Below are 27969 nucleotides of genomic sequence, written 5' to 3'. Positions count from 1 at the left end.
GTGTGTGCGTGTGTGTGTGTGTGTGTGTGTGTGTGTGTGTGTGTGTGTGTATGTATGTACGTATGTATAATAGATGTTCAACCACAGTATCTGGAAAACATTGACATGAAAACTTCTTACATATTCAGTACAATTGAAACTAAAAAGCATTTTCCATCTAACATTACTTAAGTTTGTGTTTATGAAAGGTACAGATAAAGGGCTGGTTATATCTAAAATGTATTGTCTCTCACTTCTCTTTGGGTTTTTCCATTCTCTGTAACTAGGGAACTGCCCATTCAAATCTCTCAGGAAGTGTCCGCTTTTACTGTATGTTATTGACTAGATACTCTTAAGATGTTCATACTAACATTGCTTGCTTTTAAAAAAACATAACATGCAATTTCTTCATGCTAGTGCATATGGGAGCAAGTTCCTAAGTTCTAATTTCTTATGTGTTTCATGAAGAATGAACTTATCTTCAAATCAACCTTTAAAATTAGTAACAGAGCTGGGCCATGTTGGCACACACATTTAATCCCAGTACTCAGGATCTCCGAGATCGAGGCCAGCCTGGTGTGCAGAGCAGGTTCCAGGACAGCCAAAGCTACACAGTGAAACCCTGTTTCAAATAAAAAAGAATAGTAACAGAAATACACAACTTGCAAGACTTCAGGCCCAGAGCCCAGTGTAGACTTTTAAAGCTCTATCTGCATCACTAATGGATCTGCTGCATGAAACTAAGTTCTAACAACGATGGCTAATTCATGTGAAAGAAGCAGCTGTTCCAGGTTTATCACAGGAGTGAGTACAGCAGCCAGGACTATGGCATCACCCTAAGTGCCCATTGGTGTATGTTCCAGTCCTACAAGGCTGACTGAGTGGAGGTTTGCCGTTATAGAGCTAGATTCTCAGTGCTCTAGAGAACTCACTCAGAAGCAAAGGGTAGAATGTTGATTACTAAAGGCTGAGTCAGGAGGGAGAAAGGGTAGCACTGTGTGAAGGAGTGTCTCTGCAGCGTCAATTGTTAATTCTGCAGCGGCAGAGAGCTAAAGGCTGGCAGGATCTCAGTATTGTTATTTCTATGGCCCATCATGGGTCTCATAGTTTGTAAATACTCACTCTTCCTCACCTGCCTAAGGTGAATTGTATCTGACTGGTTGTAATAAAGATCTGATGGCCAATAGCTGGGCAGGAAGTGGAGGGCAGATCTTTCGGGCAGAGAGAGGGATGCTGGGAGAAGATTCAGAGGCAGGAGATTCAGCCAGATGAGCAGAACATTGGATCAGAGAGCAGGACAGACAGGTAGAGATGGTCACGTGATAGGACATACTTGCTACATCCACTCCAGTAGTGACAAGTGCGACAGGCCCCGAAAACCTGGGCTCTGTCTCGAGGCAAAAAGTTCATGGAAACTTAGTCTCCTGGAACCCTGGCATTCCTGTATAAAGAATGCTCCAACGTCCTTGCTTTAGTTGGTAAACGGATCTTTGTGCTTTCCCTTAATATTGCTTTATTACAAGTGCTCCTAAGGATTGATATTTTGACATATAGCTAAATTAGATTCTAGGCAGTCCTTGATTCAACCTTGGGCATGGATAGCTAAGTCACTGCCCTACACAGAAATTTACCATTATCTAGGAAGAAGGAAGTTTGTGACCTAGAGGAACCAGAGTAGATACTTAGAACTATAAATAGCTGAGTTACACCCATACACAAGTATTTACAATGGCCTAGGGGGAAGGTGCACTATACAATAGACTAGAGTAGGAACTACGGTAAGGGCACGAAGCCCTTGCCCCTGGCTTTTAAGATTAAGTGGACCTTAGGTGGAGCTGTTTTTGATCCCAGTTGCTAACATTGAATTTTATCCCAGTTAGTTCCTGCCAGTTCTTCCGTGTTTGCATTACTCTGTTTTGTGTAAGAATCCAGTAACCTCTTGGTACCTTGCCAGTGTGTCACCCAACTTCCCTATTTTCTTCTGTATAAAAAGTTTGATGCTCGATTTGACAAATTATATTCAGATCCACACTCCCTTGTGTTGAGTCTGTTTGTCAATTCACACCGACTCCTTGCCCACCTGTGACCAGAGACCCGTTCCATGCAGACAAGGGACCAAGAGGGTCTGCGGCACATAGTGCCAGGATTAGTAGGGTTAGAGTAACTGAAAGGCCTAAGCTTTAGAATATTAAAAAGTGCCTATGTCATTATTTAAATCACTGGCATGTCTGAGAAAGTCCCCATATAGGAGTGAATTAGCAAGATATTGATAAAAGAAAACAGGATTTCAGTTAGAAGAAAACTTCAAGAGATCTACTGTCCAACGTGGTGACTATAGCTAACAGTGGGGGCATGTACTGCATGAATCCTAGCAATGGCTTGTAAATGTCCTCACCACAGAAGGTGAGATAATAGCTCACCCTTTTTAGCTCAATGTAGCATGCATACTTCAAAGCATCATACATGTACAATATAATATGCATAAATTACTTGTCAATTCATTTCTTGAGTTGAAGAATAAGAGATGAAATAAATATGGTTGACTTATTGCCAGTTATCTGTGACCGCGAGGATGCTACAGAAACAGCCATTAGTACCCCGAGCACAGAGAGACTGGAGGGATTGTTTGATCCTTCCAGTTGACACTCCCTGGGTTGTCTGAGCTTCTAAAGAGCATTGCACATGTGGTCTATGCACAGCTCTAAGAGAAGTTAGTATGGCAAACAGAAGGTTGTACTGCTATTGTAGTGGAGAGTAGTAAATATGCAAAACATATAGGGAGCTCTTTGCTACACCCCCTTCTGCTTTACCTATGCTTGACCATCTGTCACCTGCCTATGTATGCATGTATGTATGTATGCATGTAGTATGTATATATGAGATCTATCTACTATCACCTGTCTGTATATGTATGTATGTTATGTATGTATATATGTGTGATCTATCTACTATCTATCGCCTGCCTGTATATGTATGTATGTATGTATTTATGTATGTATTTATGTATGTATGTATGTATAATCTACCAACTATCACTTGTCTATGTTTGTCTGTCTTTCTTCTTTCTTTCTCTTTCTTTCCTTCCTTCCTTTCTTTCTTTCTTTCTTTCTTTCTTTCTTTCTTTCTTTCTTTCTTTCTTCTTTCTTTCCTTCTTTCTTCCTTTCTACCTACCTACCTACCAACCACCTATTACATGCTTTGTCTTCTCTTTCTCCAGTCTCTGTATGTCTTTCTGTTTTGTTTCCTGATTTCTAATTCCCACCCTGCTTCAGTAAGTAGAAACCCTCAGTTATCAGACTTCTTTTTTTAATAAGAAACACAAGTATTGAAAGTACACAAACTAGCCAGGCGTGGTGGCGCACACCTTTAATCCCAGCACTCGGGAGGCAGAGGCAGGTGGAATTCTGAGTTCGAGGCCAGCTTGGTCTACAGAGTGAGTTCCAGGACAGCCAGGGCTATACAGAGAAACCCTGTCTCAAAAAATCAAAATTAAAAAAAAAAAAGTACATAAACTTAGCTATAATATTCTAATTCATGGTTCTAAATCTTCTGCCTCAAGCTAACCCCATGGATACCCAAGCTGCCTGAATCCAAACAGCTGGTTCATTTAGTCATTCCACTTGAACTGTACATTTTTGCTCCTCCCTTGGTATTTTATTGAAGGGTTCCAAGCAACAATAACAGCACAATGTTCATATAACAATATCATATACCAACTTAACTGTGACACAAATGCCACTAATTTACTAAAATTCACGTCATGAACACATAATGAGAAGATGTTCCTCAAAACAGGAAGGTGAATATTAACCAAGTGGGACAAAACTATCTTCAAGAGATAACAGGAAAAGATGCAGTTCGGCTGAAGGGCCCTGAGATGAGAGTCCTATGTTTGTGTCTTTTCAGGCCCGAGGTTTTGGATGAGGCGGCTCAGGAAGGTATCCAGCCGATTCCTGGACCTGTATGCTATCAGCCCTCCCTTGTTGGCCCAGAGATCCACCCCAGAAGCACCTTTATTTTCCGTATGATACAGCAGCTGTGGCAAATCCAACCCCGTGTCTGGACTTCTCTCTAAGCACTCTTTCATGTCTACAATGCCCCCACCCATGGCCCTCAGAATGGCGTGGGCGGCACAGGAGTCCCACTTGTATGTGGTGTCCTCTGAGAAGATGTAAATGTCAGCCAAGCCCTGAACTACACAGAGGCTCTTGTAGCCAGCCCCTGCCGCGGGGAAGACGCTACCTCCGCACACGCGCGATAGAGCAGCTTTGATGGTGTCTTTTTCGCTGGTACTGATGACTGCAGAAAAGGGGCTGGAGAACTCTCTGTCAGAGTTTTCAGTCTGGGTTTCACTGTCGCTTTTAGAGATGGCGAGCTGCGGGGAATGGATGTTGGTCCCCATGTACGAAAGGCCCCAGTAGCACTGTCCCTTCCACCTGCAGGAAACAGGTTTAGGTGCCGATTAGCATGTTTGTTTTACTCAAATGCCTCAAAGCAAAATGAGTTTTAATGCTCCTGAGCCTATAAACCAACATCGAGCTACTAATTAACTCTAAGAGTGCCGTGTAAGCACAGAGCAGCCTGTGATATTGAGAGAGGGGCACTAACATTTTAGAGCACTCTCATATCTAGCTGGGATAGCAGTAAAGTACGGATACAGTTTCTGGCCTCTAACAACAATGGCAAAGCTCAGTACTGCTTCTGTCATTTAAAGTCTCCGAGAGAAAGAGATGAACATCCAAGTCTTATAAGTCCCTCAGTTTCCCTTGCAGGCCTCCCGTCATTGGCTTATTCTTTTTTATTCTGATTCGCTTTGGCTTTTAACTCCAAGAGCCGACTCACATTGTTATTTTTGGCAACAATAGATAGCAACTTTGTATAATCCACTTCCCCTCTGAGTCAGGTACTCTATGTACAGATGAGAGACTAGGGGCCAGGAAAGCAAATCACTTGCTAAGGCCACCTGGATCCTTAAGTGGTGGAACCTGCATTCAAACCCGGGGTCTCTTCCCTGAATCTGTGACCCACTGAAGCCCTGGAGTCCTGACTCTGGAGTATCAGCCTCTCTGGAGTGCTGGGCTTACAGGTGTGTATCTCCATGCCCAGTTTTAATGGCCGTTTAAAAAACTACCAAAACATACTTGGTCTGAAGAAAACCAGAATAAACTCCAGAGGCTTAAACTTTAACTCCATCCTTATCTGAAGTAAGCTGAAGATTCATTAGAACAAACAGTCCTATGTGACAGAGACTGCAAGTTTTTTCCAATGGAGAGCAAAAGATACTGCCTGTGTTCAAACTCGCTGTGCTCTGGAGTCAGTGCTTCAGCACAGAGGCTCTTGGCCATTCTCCAGGCTGTGATGGAGTCAATAGTAAGGCAGGGAGATATCAGGCAGAAGAAAGCTGACCCTGGCAGTATTTAGAAGGCGATGGAGTTGATCCTGGCCATGTCTGTCAATCATTCCACTGAACACTCTGCACATGTTGTTTTGTAATTCTTCTATCGTAACACAGAAATTCATCTGGCAACACAGTGGTGGTGTCTACCCTGTCTCTGTGTATCTGAAGACACTGTGTAGCATTAATCTGTTTGTGTGGTTTTGAGTGAATTTTAGAAACAGGGATAAGATTGCTGTATCTCAAATGCAAAGCTATGATTTCTCCAAGACAGTATTAATTTCTTTTAGAGTATCAGTGTGGACTTAAACCCTAATAAAACTATGCCAACTCTGGGACTGAAGATAGAAGGCGTTTTTTTTAATCCAGCCCTGTGGACTCACAGTGGGCACACCCCACAGAATCTACTCATGGGAATGCCATGTACAGCGACAATCCTAACAAGCAAAGCTAAGGCTAGATGATCAAGACTGAAAACGTCCATTTTTTTTTTTTTTTACCTTAAAGTAGTTAGGTTTTGGGACACAAAAGGCTGATTGATGACTCCCATTAGGGGCAGGCCTGTCTGTAGGTCATACACGCCAATTAAAATGGTCACGCACTGAAGTCCGCTGGGGAAAACACCTTGGTTGGATTTAACATTGGCAGAACCTTTAATATACTGATAGGTTGAATCTGAAAAAAAAAATGAAGCAAATGGACAGTTTGTTTAGAAGTAGTGGCGACTCTCTAGGAGCTTTGCTCTGTGTAAGTTCCCTTCTAATTTAGTAACCAATCAGATCTCACCTCTGGGCACTGCCTGCACTGAATCATTTGAACACTCATGCTTAAGTTGCTTGTGCTGCAGTATGCTTCATTCTGAGTGTATGAGAACTTTAAAAATTGTCTTAATTGTGTTGAAATAGGATTTCTATGTAGCACAGGCTAGTCTTTAACTAAAGATTTTTATCCCTCTGCCTCTTGAAGCTGAGGACACGGTTAAAATCCTATGGAACCTAGCATAGCACCTTGCATATCATAATTCCTCAAGGGCAGTTAGGGCTGGGGAGATGACTCAGTGGAGAAAGTGCTTGCTTTAACAGTGTGAGGACTTAAGTTTGGATTTGCAGCACCAGTGTAAGATGTGGGGCAAAGTACAACACACTTAAAAATCCCAGTGTGGAGGATGCAGAGGCAAAAGGATCCCCGGGGTTTGCTGGACAGCCAGTCTGACGGAATCAGTGAGCTTCCAGTGAGGTGGGAAAGAATGAGTCTACAAGTCTGACCCATATGTGCCCTGTGAATAGGAGCACATACACACACCTCTAAAAACGCATTTAACTGGTAAACTGTGGTAGGGTTTTTGTTTGTTTGTTTGTTTGTTTGTTGAGAACTGTTACTAATCAGAGGAACAGTCTGAGATGGAAAAGCCTTCTAGGAGTCCATCAGACCTGAGACGGCCTATTATTGTTGTTATCATTTACCTCCCCAAGATGCAAGAAAGGGGATAATGAAGTCAGCATAACAGAGAAGAAGTTAACAGTGCTTGTGAGGGCTGATCTTGATTGTCAAGTTGACTAGATCTGGGATCAACTAAGAGGCATGTGTCTGTGAAGATATTAGCTGGAATTATTATTTGAAGGTGGGTACAATCTTCCCACAGAGGGAGTGGCACCTTCCAGTAGCCTAGCTGTAAAGAGGTCTAAGGAAAAACAGGGCTGGTTTTGCCTGTCTGCCTTCCTCTTTGCTGCTGCTGCTGCTGCTGCTGCTACTGGAATCCTTCACTGAGGTCAGAACCTAAGCTTCTCTGGGCTGCCAAAAGGGTCTAAAGTCCAGTGGTTTCTGGGAATTCTCCAGACTCTTAGTGTCAGAGTTGGACTATTGAGGTATCCAGCATTGTAGACTGAGCAGCTACCAGCCTCTCCAGAGTGTGACAGCCATTGCTGGACTACTCAGTCCCTACCAATCAAATAAATCTGCTTTGTAATATCTATTCATTCTATTGGTACTTTGCTATCCCATGAACTAGCACACAATGAAAGATGTGTCTGGCCAATGACCCAACAAACATCTCTCCAGCGTAGAGGTAGGATACAGAAGATCACTGCCCCTCAGAGTTATAATAGATATCAATTTACCCTTTCATGACCAGAGATTTGGGGGAAAATTCTTAGTGTTCATATAGAATATGCTGGCTGAAGGTTATGCAGCTATCTGCTGTTATACTGTGTTGTGTCAATTCACATGCAGGATAGGTGCTAACACAGTTGTCTGGCTCAGTATAATGAGGACTTCCAGTGTGTGAAGCAGAATTTACCAGGAGATAGCAAAGTGAGGAGACTTTGCTCCTAGGACTTTGATAGTGCCGTTGAGGAAAGGGGCTACATTTAAAAAGCAACACATTATAATTACAATTCTACTATAAAAGGACAAGAACTTAATAAGCTTTATATTGGCTTACAAGTTGCCCAAGACACATTCAGCTGTTTGGCTTGTCCTTGGGTTTTGACTGTTGCCTAACTGAATGAGTGGCCAATGATTTAAAGTCAGGTTTGGGTTTAGTGTTTTGAAATCTGAAGATCTACCCTGTACTCACATATGGCAGAAAGCTGAGTCGCACTGCTGCCATTCACAGTCTCACTGATTGGCCAGTCTGAAGTCATTTACAGATTAGTCAGTTCACACTGTGTGTGTGTGTGTGTGTGTGTGTGTGTGTGTGTATGGCTCACAACTATGTGTAACTCCAGTCCCAGGGTATCTGATGCCCTCTTCTGGCCTCCACAGCCATTGCACACACATAGTATATGAGTATTTTGGGCCATTTTTCATACACATAAAATAAAAATAAAGAAAAAAAAATAAAACAACTTCTCTTAGTCATGGCATGACTAAGGCACCCATAACCTCACAGCAGCAGTGGCCATGATGTAAATGCTCATGGGATGAAGCTAACCAAACTTCCAGCACACGGGAGGGGCTCATGAGGAGCTGTTGGCAGCTGGCTACTCGATGGGGGAAAAGTGTTTTCTGGGGGAAGGGTTGCTCCCACATGACAGTGGATATGCCCACACTTAGGTACCTAGTTGGGCACCAGTAATTAGACTTAGTGAGTTTCTAAAATAAAAATAAAGACATGATATCAGGAGGGGAACATGTTGGGGGGGGTCTGGGAAGTGTTGGGGGTATGAGCACATTTCACTGTATACATGTATGAAATAATAAAAAACAAAACCAAAAATAAAATTCTCCCAGGAGATCTGGTGTTCTGACAGTCTCTATTTCTTAGAGCTGCCCTGACCCCTAAGAAGAACACTATGGGCTAGAACGAAAAGGAAACGCACATGGAGCGGCTCTACACTTACCAATGGGATCCACCCAAATCCCAAGACTCTCGTGAGGGATGCTGATGTCCAGGGACTCCAGCGTGGGATCAGTTAAGTCCACGTCCTCATGAACCACCTGAGCCAGCGCTTCCGATGCCAGCATGTTTCCGTTAAGGACCCTGCTGAGAAGCTCTGCCGTCTCCTCCTCCGTGGACTGCAGCTCCACTGTGATCTTTTCCCCTAGAATAAAGACAAACTGGAGCCACTGTTTCCCAGGCAGTCTGGGAGAAGGAAACAGCAGACGGCATCGGGCAGGGAGGGGGTTGGGCAGCTAAGCTGAACTCATCGGTTAGGTGCCACAGCAATGGTTCTGAAACCTTCCCAATTGCCAGATCACCAGCCATACTTTACAATGCTGTGGGTGCTAGTGGCGCCACACTCTTCAACTCCGCGGAGAGGCTAGGTTCCAGGACTAAGCCTGCTGCCCAGAGAAATGTCTACATGGACAAAGTTCTCCATTCTATTTAAGGGGCAGCACAGACCAAGTGGCATTCTTCAGCCTTTGATGATTGCTCTGTTACTTAGCTTTGACTTTGACTTTTCAAGCGTGTAGGTTGCTTTGCCCATTTCAGAATGTTACTGAAAAGAACAGGTAGATTGTATCCACATACAGAAATGCTTCTACTTCCTTCTGTAATACTGCTTATAACAAAAATATTGCTTATGTTCCGTAATATCAGATGAAACATAGTAATTTTGAATGCAGTAAAACTTAGTGGATCAAAATGACACAAAAACTCCCCTCTGTGACAGCAGCTGGAAGCCATGTGTTAGCTGGCCACCTCTCCAATGGAAACAGAGAAAAGAGGCCCTGCATTGGCAGCTCTTAAAATATGCACTTTGGGCCCCTGATGAGTCTGGTTGCCAGCCTCCTGGGAGAAAAGAAGGAGGAGGCTGGAAAAATAGGTAAAGTTAGCTGGACATGGTAGCAATACCTAAAACCCCAGCATGTTGTAGGTGAATGTCAGAAGATTAGGATTTTAGATCCAGTCTTGGTGACACAGAAATTAGAAAGTCAGTTTGGGCCACACAAGACCCTGTCTACACAGAAGTAAAAGGTATACCAGATTTAATAGTAAAAAGTGACAGCTGAGTTGAATATGGTTGGACACTCCTGTAATCCCAGTACTCAGAGGAAGGCTTGCTTATGTTCAAGGCAGGCTGTGCGACCTAGTGAGACCTCTTAAAAGAAGGGGGGGGGGGGACGGGTTTACAGATCCACGCTCCTACCTACCCCAAAAGCTCCAACCAGCAGCACCTGTGAGCTCTTTGGAAATGCTCCAGGCACCACCTGGATGTACTGAATTTTCAGGAAAGTCTAAGATCTGATAGGCTCAGCAGAGCTTAGGGCTCAGTGGGAATCAATTGATCACAGTAATAACTCCTCATGTTTTGCTTGTTTGGGGGGTGCTGGAGTTTGAGAGCAGGCTCTCCAGGAATGCCGAGCAGGTATCAACCACAAAGCTGCCTCTCCAGCCCACAGCAATGACTGAGCTATCAGTCACTGAAATATACTTAAATTTGTGTTTTGTTAGGCTGCTAAAATGGGGGGCTAACTGCCACACACTTAGTGGTGCTTCCAGCTTACTGAAAATCATGGGCCATTCAAATGAGTATATCATATGCTTGAGCTTGGCCAGCTGTCTCCATCACACTTAGCGGGAAGCCCCACAGTAGTGCCAGCAGGCACCACAGACTCAGATCCATGTTTCTCTGTCTTTTTACAAACAGGAAAATGAAAATGGAATGTTTTTTGCCTCTTTAGTTCTAGGCAAATGAAGCACTTAACTGTTTATAGTCAGATGTAGGATTGTAAATTAAATGTATTTTGAGTCAATCACAATACTTATTTCTAATTTTTAGAAGTTTAAATAAGATTTCTGTCTTCTGAGAGTCATAGAAATGTATACTAAAAACTTGCTAGAAGCCAAGTGGGCAGTTCATGCCTGCAGTCTCTGCCCCACGTCTGGAAAACACAGCAGGGGTCACATCAAACCGAACAACAGAAAAATAAAATTAAAAACTTGTATGAAAGGAAGTTTCTGGTTAAGCCAAGTACCTTTACCGAGGTTCTGAGATGAAGTACAGGGGCGACTGGAGCAACACCATGCATTAATCCAGGACTGAGGTATCTGCTACACTCAGTCAAGAGCTGTAGAGTCCAGGGGACCCCAAAAGGACTTAAATCCCACCCAGACAATATCTTCTCAATCATGTAGATGAACATTTTTCTGGGGCACCAATGGGCACATTAGATTGTCAAAAGGCTATAGAATTTTCCTAAAGGCTACGTCACACTTACTAAGATGCTACACATTTAAATTTAGAATGATTCATGGGCTGCTGAATTATTCCAAGAAACCACCTTGCTTCTCTCTAACTTAAATGTCATGGTATTCTGAGGTAGAGTCTAAATAAAGCTTCATACTTAAGCATGTTATGCTCCTTATCCCAAAAGCTTCCTAGCATTAACTTATGTTATGGTCTGAGTTAGAGATTAGAATAATATGATAATTACTACATAACACAGTAAGATTCTTATACTTACCCAAATCATTTGTAAACTCATTGGATTCTTCTCCAAAAACTTTTTTCCCCAAGCCTGGAAACTGAATGAGTCAGAGTTTTACAAAAACAAAAACAAAAACAAAAATCAAATGACAGCAAAGCCCCCCCCCCCACCACCACCTCCACAATCAGGTCCTAAGAGAGTTAGTTCCATGAGCAGAGTTAGATTTGAAACTCAAAAACACCCATTGCAAAAGTCAGCTTGAACATGGAACTAAGTCAGCTTGATTCTGTGTTTAGTTTTCTAATATTTTCCTGCTCCTTTGCCAGGAAAACGGCTGAGTCCTGGCTTCCTGATGTCCTTTCAGCTTTCTGCTGGAGAGCCACAGGACTGGGTATATATATTAATTCTGTGCCCAACACTACCCTGTGAATGCTCAAGTCCCCCAAATAATTCCCTTTTCTAAAATAGATTTTATATGTATATATACATATATATATTATGTATATGGGTACTTTGTCTGTATGTATGTCACACCAGAAGAGGGCATTGGATCCCATTAGATGATTATAATAATGTCACATGGGTGCTTAGAATCTAACTCAGGTTCTCTGGAAGAGCAGCCAGTGCTCTTAACCACTAAGCCATCTCTCCGGTTCCTAAAATAATCTAAAGCTGGAGAGAAGAGGCTGGAAGGCAGTCTCAGGTTTTATTTCCATTTTCAGTTGCATCTCTGCACCTGTCAGGAATGTCATTACCTTCCAGGCTAGAAGATGACAGAAAAGAGAACAAGAAGAAAAAAGAAGAGAAATACTGTAGTAACCTGTGACCTAAGCATCAACACAGAGTGAACAGGGGACCAAATGAGACTTTTGTCTCATCTCTGTGTTATGCTCAGATAAACACAGTTCATTCCTGACCCTTCGAAGACTCTCCCCCACCCCCCACGCCCCCAAATACTGCTGACTGAGATGTTGCTGGTTTGGGGAAGGAGCTGCTTGACAGCCTTAAACTTGCCCATCCCAGAGGGTCAAACCACCAATGGCCACACTGCCTGCTACTCTTTTTTCTCTTTTGCAGAAGAGAACAGGCCTACAAGAGCTGGCAATCTGCCAGTTCCCCAGCCCCCACACCTGCTTACAGAGCTATTCAGAGGAATGCAGACAGAGGGGGCCTGAAATAGAAGTATCTAAAGCAGTTCAAATGGAAAGTATTTGTTTAATAAATTCTGGCATTACTTCGTGAACAATTGCCTGAGCTTGTTCTATTGTTTAGAGGCACATATCAACCCATAAAATGTTGACATATATCCAGTCCAGTTGCCCAACCCGCCTTTGTATCCAAGGGTCTCCACTAGTAACAACAGAAAACAAGCTTCCTTCATTTAGCTCACCAAAGCCAGGTAGTAAAGGGCATGAAAAAAATATATAGTCTATGGAGATTTTGTATAATTCATGTATTCTCTTCTCACACTGGTGGTCAAGATTTTACTGAATTCTACAGTAGTCCTCAGGTTTAAAAAGTTCAATAAAGATATTGACATGTTTTATATTATTTTCTATCATAAAGTTCCATCCTCCCAAATTAAAAAAAAAAAAAAAGAAGGTGGGGGGAGTTATATAAAAGACGACAGAATGCCCAATGACACAGACTCAGAAAATATTTCCTATGTTCAAGAACTCAAGCTGTCATGCTGTGCAGTGTCAATTCAGGCAACTTATTCCAGCTCTCTGTGACAGCCTCATCCCTGTAGAACAATGGTTCTAACCTTACAGAATCCTTATAGGGTTAACAAAGTCAAATCCACGCAGCCTGGTACTCAGTGAGCACTGCTTGCTGGTGTTACTGTTACGACTCAAGAATCCTGGCTTTTTCTAGCCATTTCCACACATAGAATCACAATCAGTGTTTGTCATGACCATATTTTTATAGTAGAATAAAGGGAGATTTCGCCTAATTCCAAGCCCATAACCAAAGCAAAACATTAGATAAATGGTTTAGCTGAGAAGCCAAACGCTGCTCTGAAATAAGTGGGTCAGAGCATGGACACACAGAGGGAAGCTTCAGTGGCCCTCGGGAGCATGTAGCTCAGTGTGCTCTGGTGCAGAGAGCATATATTATTTATTAACAAGAAACCCATCAATAAGTAAAAGGGTCAATACCATATACTCAGGTTAGGAATCTGAGCACCCTCATCCTGTTTGCTTTTCTATACTTCAATGATTTCCTGCAAAGACCATTTTAATACTGTAATAAAAATAAGGCAGGGCTGCAAGGTGTTTGTTTGAACCTAAGAGAACATAAGAGTCAGTAAAAGGCCTGCTGTTTATTCTGAGGGGGCCAGAGGAGGCACGGAGGCAGGTGTCCTGCAGCCACCGTGGCCTGACCTCTTACCTTGTTCTCCATGTTCTGCTTTATAACTTCCTGCACCAGCACATCCGCCAGGGTCTTGAAATCTGCAGCAAACTTCTTGTTCTTCTCTGCACCTTTCTTCTCCTCAATGAGCAGCTGGAAGAGGGTCTCCTGCTGCCTGCACGCCCTGGCGATGTTAGCAGCCTTCTCGGAGACACGGAGCAGCTCCAGGAGGATGTCTGACATTTCTAAAGCCTGCTTCTTTCTCAGCCTCACCCACCCTCTGGCTCACAGCTGCAAGAACACAAGAATATGAAAGAGAAAGCAGTTCAGGGATGATGTCAGGGTGCCTCTCCCACTAACACATAGCTGGCAGCAACCTGTCAGGGAAGCTGACCTGCTAGTGAGTCCCCGCACATTTTCAGCGTGCAAGACTGCAATTACAATCTAAAGATTGAAACAAACGTATTTCTCAAAAGTCATGTAAACCAATTACACTCTCAAAGAACTGAATTTTCAGTGAAAGAAAAAAGAAAAAGCCTTGAATTAGAATTTATGTTACAGGGCCATAGCAAGACAGTGTCACAACGTCAGAGGAAAGGCAGATTGTTACAAGGACTTTAATCATGACACAGCTTTATCTCAATTACATTGACGTAATTCTCTTCTCTGTGAGAATGGTGAGGGATGACAATCATGCTGCCAGATCCATGTGCTAAGCGGATGAGCAGCAGGCATTGTGTCTTCCAGACTCTGAGGCCAGTCTTGGGCAAGCACTATAAAGCAGCTCACAGCCAACTCCACTCAAACATTCCAGGGACATATTCCATCTGCCACCAAGTAGCAGCCTGCACACCAAAGCAAGGGGACTTACACCTTGTTGGACTTGAGAAGTTCTGTCTTCTAAGAACTATGTAGTATGCCTACATCATTATTTCTATTCTTTCTTTCTTTCTTTGTAGCCCTGGCTGTCCTGGAACTCATTCTGTAGACCAGGGTAGCCTGAAACTCAAGAGATTCGTCTGCGTCTGCCTCCCAAATGCTAGGGCTAAAGGTGTGTGCACCACACCTGGCTCCTATCTACTGGTGCTGCCTCAAAATGCTTCTGTGGTCCTCTTCCTGTTCAAAGCCTGAATCATTCTGCTTCCTTTGTTGTGAGGATTACCCTGCCCTGTGTGACATACAGTTTGGAAACGGAAGCTTAGGGGGTTGAGTTACTTCTAAAAAAGGTTACACAAGACTAAAACATGGGGCTCAGAACTGCCCCCACACACCCCACATCAGGGTTCTTTATTATCACAACAGTTTCCTCTATGAAAAGAAGCTTGAGGCTGGGAACCACTCAGCTGTGAAAACACTGATGTGGGGGTGTGGCAAACTGTTAGAGCCTGTTTGTCTTAAGTCTGCTCAAAAAACAATTTTTTTTTCTTCCTGAGGAAATATGTTCCTCAACAGAAATGAAGGAAAGATGACCAACACAGAGAGATGTCCCTTGTCACAACTGCAGTTGCTTTACTGCCAGTGGTCTTCTCTGGAGGGCAGTAGTAGACAGGTGCTAACTCCCTGACACTGGAAACACACAGGCTTCCAGGGAGCTGCTGTCATAACTGGACCAAATTCCACCCAAGACCCTCTTTCCTCAGTCAGTACCATTAAGTCCTTCCCTAATCTCTGGTAAGAAAATAAGAGTTATCTGGTCCAGAGTTCAAATCCCAGCAACCACATGGTGGCTCACAGCCATCCGTAATGAGATCTGGCGCCCTCTTCTGGAGTGTCTGAGGACAGCTACAGTGTGCTTACATATGATAAATAAATGGATCTAAAGAAAAAAAAAAAGAAAAAGAAACTGGCTTAATGTTTAAAAAAAAAAAAAAAGAAAATAAGAGTTAAAATATTTTCATACAAGGTTGATTAAAATTATTTAAAGTAGGAAAGACATTAAATAAACATGTTTTGTTTTGCTTTTGGGGCAGGTTCGCTACCACGTTGTCAGATCTACAAGATAATACAGAAGAATTCAAGCAAACACGGCTCCTTAAAAGCCCTTTATTCTTTATTTCCAGATTCAAACCTGTTAGAAGATTCATTTACTTTGTTCTGGACCTATACATTAAGAAGAAAAGTGGCATTCATATAGCCAAGCCACTTGAACTCAGAAATAATTTACTGCATCCATTATATAAATACTAGCCACAAATGATGTCATAGAACAACACAGAGATGCATGCATAGTCTCACTGTATGTAGCACATGAGCCACAAGAGTAGAAAGGTGGTGACCATAACTTGATTTATTGCAAACATTCTGCATTATTGTAAGAGCAAAGAGCCAATGAACCAAGGGTATATAAGTTCCTTCTCATTTGGAAGCAGCATAGTGACACAAAGGAATACACTCCAGACTTGAGCAAGTTATCACATTCAACAGCATTAAATCTAATCTTTATCCCTCCCCCCATCTTTTTTTTTTCTTAATCTGAAAAAATACTGTAAGCTTTGGGTAAGAAAATACTGGGTAAGTTTCCACCCAGCCACCTCAGGGAACCCAGAGTTCCCCCACCTTGATCCTGACTTCTTCTAGTAATGGTCATTTTCCCTACCTGAGCAGATATTACAAGTACAGGATATAGCAAGTATAGGAACCTGGGTCACGAGGAGAGAATGTTCAGCTGTGAACTGCAGACTGTGATGCTCCAGAGGTCTGGGCTCTAGACGTTCATAGTTCCACTTCTGAGTTTTCAGGTCCTGAGTCACCCTACTGTGTCAACTGTACCCTCTTTTTCTTCTGGCCCAGGATACCACTGTCACATTTTGCCAGACTCCAAGTTCCTTGTCCAGTTTCAGTTGAGACTTTCTCCAGCCAGCATAAGCAACAGGGCACTTCTCCAGCTCACTTCCTTTCTCTGAGGTCCCAGGTCTCCAGAAAACAACCTACATACAGTACTTTCTAAATTCCCAGCAGTGCTCCAAGTCTGTAGTCCTTGCTTGGGAAAGATGAAAGCAGGTGGGTAGCTTAGGCCCAGGAGTTTGAGACCAGCTGGGATAACATAGAAAGTCCTTTGTCTCCGTGTACAACTTTCTAATTAGATGGTTGACCTACTACTTTCTGGGAGGAAAGCTCATTTCTTCTCCCAAACTCACCCTTAAGGGTTTCTGTAAGCTCCGTTCTTATCTCTGCCCATTTATCTTAAGTTCATTCAAGCAAGTAAGAGAACAGCCTTGGGCACTTAACCCATACCTGGAATTCTTGCGACAAGTTGTATATGAAAAGAATTGGGGTCAACACTGGCACAAATTTCTTCGGGTTTCTATGGAAATTATCTTTCAAATAACTTTAAAAAGCAAATTTAATTTATTTGCCTTTACTAACTCTATACAGCCTCTGTTGGAGGCCAGTTGGTAGGAGCCTTAGTGAAACCTTACAGGGAAGATGATTCACATTCAGGGTTAGGCAAGTCTGTTGTTGGTAGTGGTTGCTTTTATTTTTAGGTAGGTGTGTAGGTGTGTGTGTCTGTGAGTGTGTGTGTGTGTGTGTGTGTGTGTGTGTATACGTGTACATATGCACGTGTACACTTGTGTTATTAGAGTAAAGGCATAAGCATGCCTGATAAATACTCTATACCAAGCTACATTCCTGGCTTTTGGACTTTTGTGAGTGACTCACCCTGTAGCTCAGGCTAGCCTTGAGCTCAGTTTGTCACTAATTGGCAGTTGGTTTCCCTCTTACTCTCAGGAAAGCCCTTTCCTCGGCTGATTGTTCTCACTGTCAAGTGCCTTACTAGAGACCTGTTCACTGTACAGTGATGTCCCTCTAAACCAACTGTATGGTAATGGTGATGGGGATAGACAGAGGCTTCCATCGTGACAAATCCCTAATTCTTCTTGTATTCATTTGCTGTTTAAGACTGGGTGGCCTCCAGGTCAGAAATGTGTTTCCTCGCCATCCTCTGTGTCCTTAGCTAGCCTCTCCTTTGTGGGCATTCGACTCTGACATGTCTCCCTCTTCTTATAATGACTTAGTCAGACTGAACTAGGACCCACCCATGTGACCTCATGCCACCTCTAGAGAGCTCCTTCCTCCAAACAGTCATTTCTCAGTGTTTTTAGAGACTTGACTTTCCACAGACACCAAAATACATGTGTGCTCAGATCTTCGTGTAAGATGGCTCAATATTTGCATAGAACTTAGGCACATCCCCTGACACTTTAAATCATCTCTTGCTACATACACTCCAGTAGTGACATGCATGACAGGTCAAAAGCCTGGATGCAGTCCTGAGGCGAAAAGTTCACAGAAACTTAGTCTCCTGGAACTGTGGCCTCCCATAGCACGGATGCTCCAAACCTGTCCTTGCGTTAGTCAGAGTGTGGGTCTGTCTGCTTTCTTTCAGTATTGTTTTATTATAGGTGTCTCCAAGCAATGACTTGTCAAATACCTAAGCAAAATTGAACTTTGCTTCCTGGCCTTCACCAGTGCCCTAGGTAGTCCTTGAGCCGACCATGGGCTTGGAATTCAGTAAGAATGTTGCCTATTCAGTAACATTCAGAATTGCCTCTCGTATTGTAAGAGAGATAGTGAAAGAAATCAGGCATTACTATCTACTACATAGAGTTAGAAATCTCAGGGCAAGCTTAGCAAAGTAAGTTTAGAATTCTTATTATAGTTATGTATGGCAGACTACATTACTTATTAGTAGAAAGTCTCCCCACACTATCACTCAGAATAAAAGCCAAGTCGCTCCCATATACAGGAATTTACAATGGTTTAGGAAGTAGATTGGGCTGTGGCTTTAGAGTATTACATTATTCATGAGAAGGTTAGCTAGAGCAGAACCCCCTAGTTAGAACCATGACTTGAGTGTGAAAGCCCTTGCCCCAGGAATGTAAAGACTTCACACCTGGCTTCTAAGAATATAGCTGACCTTAGAGAGAGCTGACTTTGTCTCAGTTGTTTTATTGCCCAGTTCCTGCCAGTCTGTGTACCCATTCCTCTGTTTTGTGTAAGAGTCATTAAGCATCTGCTAACCTCATTGTACCTTCCCGATGTGTCACCTAACTTCCCTATTTTCTTCTGTATAAAAAGTTTTGATGCTTAATTTGACAGTTTACATTCAGATTCAGCTCTCTCTTGAGTCGGTGTCTGTCTGTCAATGACCCTTGCTCACCTGCAACCAGAAACCCATTCTCTACAGATCAGAGACCCAATAGAGGTTAGTCTGTGGCAATCTCTGGATTACTAACAACATCTAGCTCATTGTAAATAAATAGGTGTCCCACTGTAAGGGAAGCAGTTGTGTGTGTTCAACCCATACACACATTCATCAAATGTTTCCCACTCAGGATTCAGGGTTGATTGAAGCCAGGGGCAGAAGGGTGGGTAAAAGCACTAGACTGCACAGTCACAGTCTGAGGTATTGGCATCAGGACTTCAATATTCCAGTCTTAGAGGAGCCCAGCCCCATTCTTAGCACTTCTCCTGAGAGAGGCCAACACAACCCACCCCTTTGTCCTTTGCTTTCTGGCCAGATAGTAGTAAAAATGGGGAACCTTTTCTTCTTCATTTGTGTGGTCAAGAAGTTTATTTCTATGAGATAAATTTTCCAGCCAGCTGCTGTTCTAGCAGCCAGCCCCTAGAGGCCAGTCCACTAGGTACACAGTGAGAACATCTTTATTGCAAGCCTTGTTCTATAATGATCTACCAAGTCATGGCTCAGCGAAAAAGGTTTGGAGAAGCTTCATTCTTCACATACAACACACAAATGCCAATACATATAAGCATATACAGACATAAAATTATGTCACAATGTCAGAATTAGAATCTCTGGCTTTGGGGAAATTTTCAAGTCTAATTGGCGAAAAAAAAAAAAAAAACTGAAAAAAAAAAAAGAAGTAGGTCAGTCAAAAACAAAACACAAAACAAACAAACAAAACAAGCAAACAAACCAGAGTGGGGACTGGGCTGGCTCAGTCTGTAAAGTGCTTGCCACACAACTATAAAGAGCTGAATTTTGATCCTCAGCATTCAGAGAGCTGAGCATGATGGTGCATGCCTGTAACCCTAGCTTGTAGGAGAAAGGCAGCAGAGACAGGTGAATTCCTGGAACTCACTGGTCAGGCAGATAAGTGGAAACAGAGAGCTCAAGGTTCACTGAGAGACCCTGTCTCAAAGGGTAAGGTGGAGAGTAACTGAAGACACCCAAAGTTGTCCTTTCATTTTCCCATGCTCCTGTATTTATAGTTGTACACACACACACACACACACACACACACACACACACACACAAATGCAACCTACCCCCTAAAAAAAAATCCAAAACAAAAAGCCTTACTTACAAAGACAAGACTCATGTTCAATTTCTACCTATTCTCTTGTCTCATTAAAACTTTGCAGGCAAGTCAGACCTGGCTGTAGGCTTGCCTGTGGTCCCGGCACTCAGAAGGTAGGAGTAGAACGATTGTGGGGAAGCTTAAGGTGAATTCAAGGCCACCCTGTGCTACATAAAACCCTATCTCAAAAGATAACAAATTCAGAAGTTTAAAATCAGATCCGGGTCTAGGGAAGCAGCATAGCATTAGAGTACTTGCCTAGCAGGCATGAGCTCTGAGTTTGATCCCCCGTATGAAAAGAAAAATAAAATTATCAGAATACTTTACACAAATTTAAGAGGCAATGAGCAATATAATGTGAAAGGCACAACAAGCTTTGCAATCAAACTGACCTGAATTCTAAACACGGTTCAGCTGCAACCTAGCTGTGTGGCATCTGATAATTTACTCAGCCTCTCTGAGCCTCTCCTCACCTGCAATTGAAGGATAAAGCTTACCTCGCAGTGATGTCTGAAGATGAAATGAGGTATCTGGAAAGGCACTAGCTCAGGCTACTTGCACACAGTAGGTACTAAATGGCAGCTCTAACTATTAAGTACAAGCTCACAGACACCACAGTCATATGTTCTTCCTTGAGAAAGTACAAGGCAGGAGTTATGTGGGTCACTGAAACCTTCACTTAAAATTTACTAGTTCATTAAATCCCAGAGCCTGGGAACTATTTATAATGCTTTGAAAAACCTAGAATAAAGTCCCTTTATGAAGGCAAGATCTGCTCACTTCAGTTTCTGAGTTATGGGTGGAAACTCTGGCTCCTGGATGCCATGTGGAGACTCTGGCCTCATCTCAAATCATCTGAGGGTGGCCTGGGAGAGATACTTTTCTATGAAGAACATGTTTTGTTAGGAGACTCTTTGAGGATTCTAGGGACGAGGGTTCTGTTCTCATAGAAGACCCTGGCTGTGCCAGAAGCTGGCCATGTGTCTTTGTTGTCCACAGCGAGAGAAGTACAAGACTGCATCTCTATGAGGGCCCTCAACAAAATGGGTGGCTCTCAAAAATGGCTGAATAGTTCACGGTGTCTCTGTTGTCATCCCCTCCTTCTGACATAAACTGAGTCTGCAGAGGCCGTGTCTATGCCCCTTATACACCGACTGCATCCCAACCCCACACAACTCAACATCCTAGTCACTCTTTTAACTACCTCCCAAGCAATGGTGGTCTGAAGTGGCTATACAGATGCCCAGCTCAATAGACAGCTACGGCAGGAGGAGGAACGGTTTGGGACCCATAGAGTACCTGGGTGTTTTATAAAAGAGTGCTTGCTATCATCTCTCTCAAGGGAATGCAGCTATCCAGGAGTCCCTCTAGCATGAAGAATGCCAAGGTGTGGCTAAGGCTCTGCTCAGCTCCACTCTGATATTTTGGGGGGATAGACTCTGCCCTTTTGCCCTCTTTGAGGCTTAATGATTAGAGGTTGTCCTAAAAAAATGGGAAAGGGACAGGGCCAGTGATGGCTTAAGGATTAAGAGGGCCTGGATTCAATTCCCAGCACTCACACGGGTGTCTTACAACCAAACATCCATACATCCAGTTCCAAGGAATCAGATTCTCTCCTCTGACCTCCACAGGCACCAAGCATGCATTTAGTGCCCACACATATATGCAAGCAAAACATTGCTACACAAAAATAAATACTTTAAAAAAATTAAAAAGGGGGCAGGGGGGCAGACGCCAGGCACCAGGAGTTTTAGACCAGGGTACAATCTTGTGTACAGGTTGTTAACAGTAACTGGGCTGATGCTCGTGGAGATGCTCAAGTGCTCACCTGGCCACCTGGGCTAGAAGAAATGGAACCACGAGCATCACCAGAGACTTATAATCCTTTAAAGTTTCTGGAAACTAAAATATCCTTTCCTGGTTGAACTTTATCAAAAGCCAGGAGCACTGCCTGTTCTGTGACCTGGATGGTCTCTCTATGACACTGTCTCTGTGCTTTGGGCACACTGAACACTTTCATATGCCATTCTCCCTGGTTCAGAGGCTCTCCTCTCTCTTTCTCTACCCCTTTATGTGTCTACCACTCTTGGAATTTGTTCAAGGGCAAGAAACTTAAATAAGCACCTCATAAAAGATAGCACATTTCTGACAACACATGCTCAATAACCAGGTGAGAAACTACCTGGAAGGAAAGTAGAAATGCACCTACAACCTCACCAGGATATCATTACATGTGGAATTCCCAAAATCAACCTGCTGGAGGACCAGGTAACTTCCTGGAATTCTGGAAGTTATAGGTTCTTGGAAAAAAAACCAAGCTTCGCAGGGGAGTATGGTTGCTTCTAGGATAATCTTTATAAACCCCTGGGACACATGTCTCAGGGCCATTCAGCTGGGAAATTCTAGGGAATGTCCTTACCAAAAATCCATGTCTTAGTCAGTATTTAATATTTAATAACTCTTGCTTTAAATTTGGTCCAATATGGTGTAATTGGTTTTTTTTTTTTCCAGTAAATCTCAGCATTAACACATGTCCAGTGAGACTGGCATTAAAAAGATGGAAAAGTCTGCATCTCCCTGAAGGAATGGAGCAATGAACTCTTAAGAAGTGGTAGCATGAATGGTGCTAGTGCAACTTCCTGGAAACTCACTCTGGTTTGTTGAATGTAAACATAATCCTTGATCCAGCAATTTCCTTTGTTCGCATATAACAAATAATATATGCACACATACATTAAAAGATGTGTTCAAGAGTATTCACGAGAACTCTTCTTCCAGTGAGCTAACACTGGCAATAACTCAAATATACACCAATAATAAAATGAAGCCAAGAACATAGCATTCACACAGCAGTGGCGATCAATGCCTACAACAGGCAACGACACAGAGGCTGCTCACAAAGCATTCTGCCATTAAAGAAGGCAGCCATGCATGTGTGTTTGTGTCATTGTGTGTGTATGTGTGTGTGTTTAATACATGTGTAGAAAGAAAAGCGCCTCCAGCAGAGCCATTTCTGAATCCTTCAGCTCTGGTCCTGGGAGATACACAATGACACACAAACACACATGAGCAGAACAAGAGTGTGCTATATCTCTAACCTAGATCCCAAACACACGATACATTTGCTTACTATCCGTGTTCTGTTTGCAAGATACTGAAAACACACGTGATTTCTTACAACTCTCAGGGCATACTCCGAGGTGTTCAATAAGTGCTGACTGATGAATTTCCCTTGGTTTTATCAGTACAGACTTTGCCCTTGCCTGGTGTTTAGCATACTTGGATTTTATCAGCATTAGCCAGGAGCTGTTAGGCACTTGGGCCATATTTGTTTATAGGAAAGTCTACTTACATTCCATATTGATTATAAGAGAAAAAAATCTCTCACTGAATGGCAAACAAATGAACTACATTTCTTGAGCACGGAGCCAGAATATGAAATTATACTGTCTCATTTATAGGCAGCCTATCCTTAATTTAGTAATAAATCATTAAAATAATAAGTTAAATTGTTTTTGTTGTAAACAACATTAAACATGGGATATAATGACTGGGACTATATTTTAGGATTACCACCCTTGCCTAGCATGAGGGAAACCCTAGGTTTTTCTCCAGAAACACAAAACTAATTGATTAATCAACAAATTAATTAAGGATGAGAAGATTTTAACTGACCATGGTACATACCTGTAATGCCAGAAGTCTGGAATCTGGAGCAGGAGATCTGTAGGTCAAGGCCAGCCTGGGCTATGTAGCGATGCCCTGCATCAAAAGCAAACAAAAGGGATTATAGACATGAATGTACTTCACACTAGTATTTCCCTTTTTTCCTAACTCTCAAATGGTGATGGCATACCTGGCACTTATAAAAACAGGTTAGTCTAACTCACTGTAGTTCTGAAGAAGCTAAAGGTCTATGTTAGCTTCTGTTTCTCCCTCCCTCATGTCTTTCCCTCTCTCCCCTCACCTTTGCCACCAACAGGGCTTCACTATACAGCTCAGTCTGGTCTCATGAGATCCCTCTGCCTCAACAACCTCCCAAGTGCTAGAAGCATAAGCCTGACTTATAGTTTTGATTGTTGTTGGCCACATTTAGATGTTTGTCCTAGTTTGCTTCTCTATGAGTGCCTTAAAATGTTGACCAAAAGCAACTCGAGGAAGAAAGGGTTTATTCCAGATTACAATCTACAATCATCCAGGCAAACCAGGGTATGAAATGAAGGAAGAACTTGGAGGCAGAAATTAAGGCAGAGACCATGGAGAAATGCTGTTCACTGACTTGCTGTTTCTGGCTTGCTCACCTACCTTCCTTCTACAGCCATAAACCACCTGCCCAGGGTTAGTATGACCACTCACTGGGGTGGGGTCTTCCTACATCTATTAGCAATTAGTAAAAATGTCCCACGAACTTGCCTACTAGATAATCTGATGGTGGCAATTCCACAGCTGAGCTTCCCTCTTCTCAGGAGTGTCAAGGTGAAGCTACCCAAGTCCTTCTGAACCCTCCCAACACTGACTGAAAGTATCAACTCATTTAACAATTGTTCTTACTGTCAATATAGACCACTCAAGTGTGTTGTAGAAAAAGACCCAGTGTAGCCCACAGGAAAGAGGCTTCTAGTCAACACCTTCAAATCCTAGCATGCGTCTTGGGAAGATAGAATGTACATTCTGTTTAGAAGGCCTTTACAGCTCTGGAGTGAGGACCATGGTTCCCTAGGGAGATATCCTGCTACATTACCCCGTTCTGCTTTACCCCTTGATGACTATATGCCTATGACTGCCACACCCACTCCATTGAAGCCTGCGTGGCAAGCCCAAAAGCTTGGCCACAGTCCTGAGGCAAAAAGTTTCACGGAAATTGGTCTCCTGGAGCCTTGGCATCCCGTAGCACAAATGCTCCAAACCTGTCCTTGTGTTAGTCAGTGAATGGATCTGTGTGCTTTCTTTCAGTATTGCTTTATTATAGGTGCCTCCAAGCAATGATTTGTCAAATACCTAAGCAAAATTGAACTTTGCTTCCTGGCCTTCACCAATGTCCTAGGCAGTCCTTGAGCTGACTCTGGGCTTGGAATTCAGTAAGAATGTTAACTATTTAGTAACATTCAGAATTGCCTCCAGGATTGTAAGAGAGATAGTGTAAGAAATCAGGCATTACTATCTACTACATAGAGTTAGAAATCTCAGGGCAAACTTAGCAAAGTATGTTTAGAATTCTTATTATAGTTATGTATGGCAGACTACATTACTTAATAGAAGAAAGTACCCCACAAAATCACTCAGAATAACAGCCAAGTCACTCCCATATACAGGAATTTACAATGGTTTAGGAAGAAGATTGGGCTGTGGTTTAAAGAGGAACTACAGTATTGCATTATTCATGAGAAGGTTGGCTAGAGTGGAACTCCCTAGTTAAAACTATGGCTTGAGCATGAAAGCCCTTGCCCCGGGAATGTAAAGACCTCACACCTGGCTTCTAAGAATATAGCTGACCTTAGATAGAGCTGACTTTGTCTCAGTTGTTATATTGCCTAATTCCTGCTAGTCTTTATGTATGCATTCCTCTGTTTTGTGTAAAGAGTCATTAAGCATCCAGTAACCTCAATGTACCTTGGCTGATGTGTCACCTAACTTCCTTATTCTCTTCTGTATTATAATCTGATGCTCACTTTGAGAAATTACATTCAGATACAGCACTCTCTCTGGTGTCCCTGTCTGTTTGTCATCCCGCCAACTCCTTGTCCACCTGATTGCCAAAATCCTGGTTCCCTGAGGGTTGAGGGACTCACTGAGTCCAGTCTGAAGCACATGATCATATGATTTACACTGTAGAGGATTTGTTGGCTTTATTTTGTAAACATAAAAAAGGAAAATATCAAAGAAGCTGATTGGAAAGGATGATGTCTATAGTCTGTTCCAATTCAAAACTTCCTTGATCTTTACAGTTACTTTTTGTGTAAAAGAGGTAGGAGAGTATCACTCAGCCTTGAGAAGGAATGAAATCCGAAGCTTGATGCACTGAACCTTGAAGATTCTATGCTGTTAGATAAGTCCACCCTAATGTACAAGTATTCCATTTAAATGAAGTGCCTATACTAGTCATGCTCATAGCAACAAAGGCTGGGAGAAAAGATTGATGGAGGACTAGTGTTTAATGAGTTCTGGTTCTGCAGATGGGCAGTGCTGATGGCTACACAATGTTGTGAATGTTCATGGTGCCAAAAATGTATCTGAGAAAATGGCTGAGATGATATACCCTGCAAAACAAAACTACTCGGCCACAGATATGCCTATCTCAAATGTGTTTGACATTTATCACCTACCTATGAAGGTATAATGAATATTTGTTGGTTGAATTTTTTAAAAAGTAGTTGGGGTAAGAGTTTAAATATGTAGGGAGGCTGGGCATAGTCGTACACACATTTAATCTCAGCACTAAAGATGCAGAGGCAGGCAGATCTTTGTGAGTTTGAGTCCAGCCATGTTAACACAGTAAGACCTTGCCCCCCAATATATATACATGTATATATATATGTGTATGTCTGTATATGTATGTATATACATACACATATATATATACATGTATATACATGTATATATATGTATATATATTCTTTGTTTAACAATGTTCTTTGTGTGTGTGTTGTGTGTGTGTGTGTGTGTTGTATGTGTATGTGTGTGTTAAACAAAGAACTTTGTTGTAGGTCTCAGTGTTGATTTTGCACAGCAACTACACTGATTTTTAATAGGCCATGTGTTATAGTCCCGGATTTAGTTATGAGTGAACGGGTTAGTAAAAAGATAAAAAGATAAAAAGAGGGCAGAAAGGGCTTTACTAGGGCACCTTCTGGGCACATACTCCTCACTCCGAAGCTGACAAATGCCTTCTAAACAGGATACACACTCTCCTCTCCCCAAGATACACTGAGGAGTTGTCATCAGTGGCTGATTTTTGCTCTGTTAGACATGTTTGAAGGGATTTTCTCACACCAAAACTGACCTTAGAAAGGAGTATTCATTATCCAAACCTTAGAACTATTAGAAGCCATAAGCTGAAGGAATGCTTCAAAGAGTTCCCTAGATGATGGTGATGGTGATGATTTCTTTCTGTAGAAATAAATAACTTGACCTAAAACACCCATCCCAAAAGCTGCAGGTAGTTACAGATCATAGGCTACAAAGTGCTGTTGCCAGGCCTAGCAGGACAGAACCCACCATCTTTGTTCCTACTACCCAGAACCAGGTGTTCACTTAAACAGATGTTTCAAGATATGGAAGAGAGCAACACAGAATTCCAATGAATTATCAGTAAAGGAACTGATAAAAGAGTATTTATAGCATCATTAGTTTAGAAAGATCAGAGCACTAAACAATATGCCTGGCTTATTAAAGCCACAGAAATATCCAGAGTACTCTTGCATTCCTGCTCATTTTAACCATAAACTACTTAATATTTATCTCCCTGATCTCATTCTTATTTTTACTTCTCCCATTTTCTATTAATGAGGCTTATAATCACTCATATCTCCTTTTATCATTTGTTTTTTTTCAAGACAGGGTTTCTCTGTGTAACACTGTCTGTCCTGAACCTCACTCTGTAGACCAGGCTGGATCTGCCTGTCTCTGCCTCCCGAGTGCTGGGATTAAAGGTGTACATCACCACCTCTTAGCTATCACTCATAACTCTAAAACAGACTTCTACTCATTCCTAATACAAACTGAGGTTGTACACAAGTCCTGTAAATTCTAAGGAGTTGAGTAGAGGTAAGTTCTGAAGTTTGGTAGTTCAACTCCTCATTGAAAATGCTGCTACAGGCAGGGCTGTAGGAGCTAGCCTGGAGAGCCAGAGCATCAGCTAAGAGCACCGGATGCTCTTCTAGAGGTTGATTTGAGGCATCCATGTGACTCACAACTGTTTGTAACTCCATTTCCAGGGGCTCTGACACTCTGTAGCCTCCCTGAGCACCAGACATGAATTGATAAACACACACACACATTCTCTCTCTCTCTCTCTCTCTCTCTCTCTCTCTCTCTCTCTCTCTCTCA

At 42.5% G+C, this 27969-nt stretch overlaps 1 protein-coding gene across 5 annotated transcripts in view; it reads right to left on the bottom strand.

The window, feature by feature from the left end:
• Positions 1-3607: 3607 nt before the first annotated feature.
• Inpp1 (inositol polyphosphate-1-phosphatase) overlaps positions 3608-27969 on the bottom strand; it is a 29443-nt gene continuing 5081 nt past the window's right edge. For 2 of the 5 annotated variants that reach the window (XM_021166124.2, XM_029479832.1), the window contains exons 2-7: positions 23611-23685; positions 13640-13891; positions 11285-11345; positions 8716-8916; positions 5875-6049; positions 3608-4415 (exon numbers count right to left, since the gene is read on the bottom strand). In XM_021166124.2, coding sequence (XP_021021783.1) covers positions 3866-4415; positions 5875-6049; positions 8716-8916; positions 11285-11345; positions 13640-13843 — 1191 coding nt within the window. In that variant the 5' untranslated portion in view covers positions 13844-13891; positions 23611-23685 and the 3' untranslated portion in view covers positions 3608-3865. Of the gene's footprint in view, positions 4416-5874; positions 6050-8715; positions 8917-11284; positions 11346-13639; positions 13892-14247; positions 14273-16196; positions 17747-23610; positions 23686-27969 lie in introns of those variants that run through there. The other 3 variants (XM_029479838.1, XM_029479834.1, XM_029479843.1) reach the window with 3 other exon arrangements.

This window comes from Mus caroli, chromosome 1 (genome assembly GCF_900094665.2).
Source record: "Mus caroli chromosome 1, CAROLI_EIJ_v1.1, whole genome shotgun sequence".
Lineage (NCBI taxonomy): Eukaryota > Metazoa > Chordata > Mammalia > Rodentia > Muridae > Mus > Mus caroli.
The sequence above is the reverse complement of the archived record's forward strand: the minus strand, read 5'-3'. Positions and strand labels throughout refer to the sequence as shown.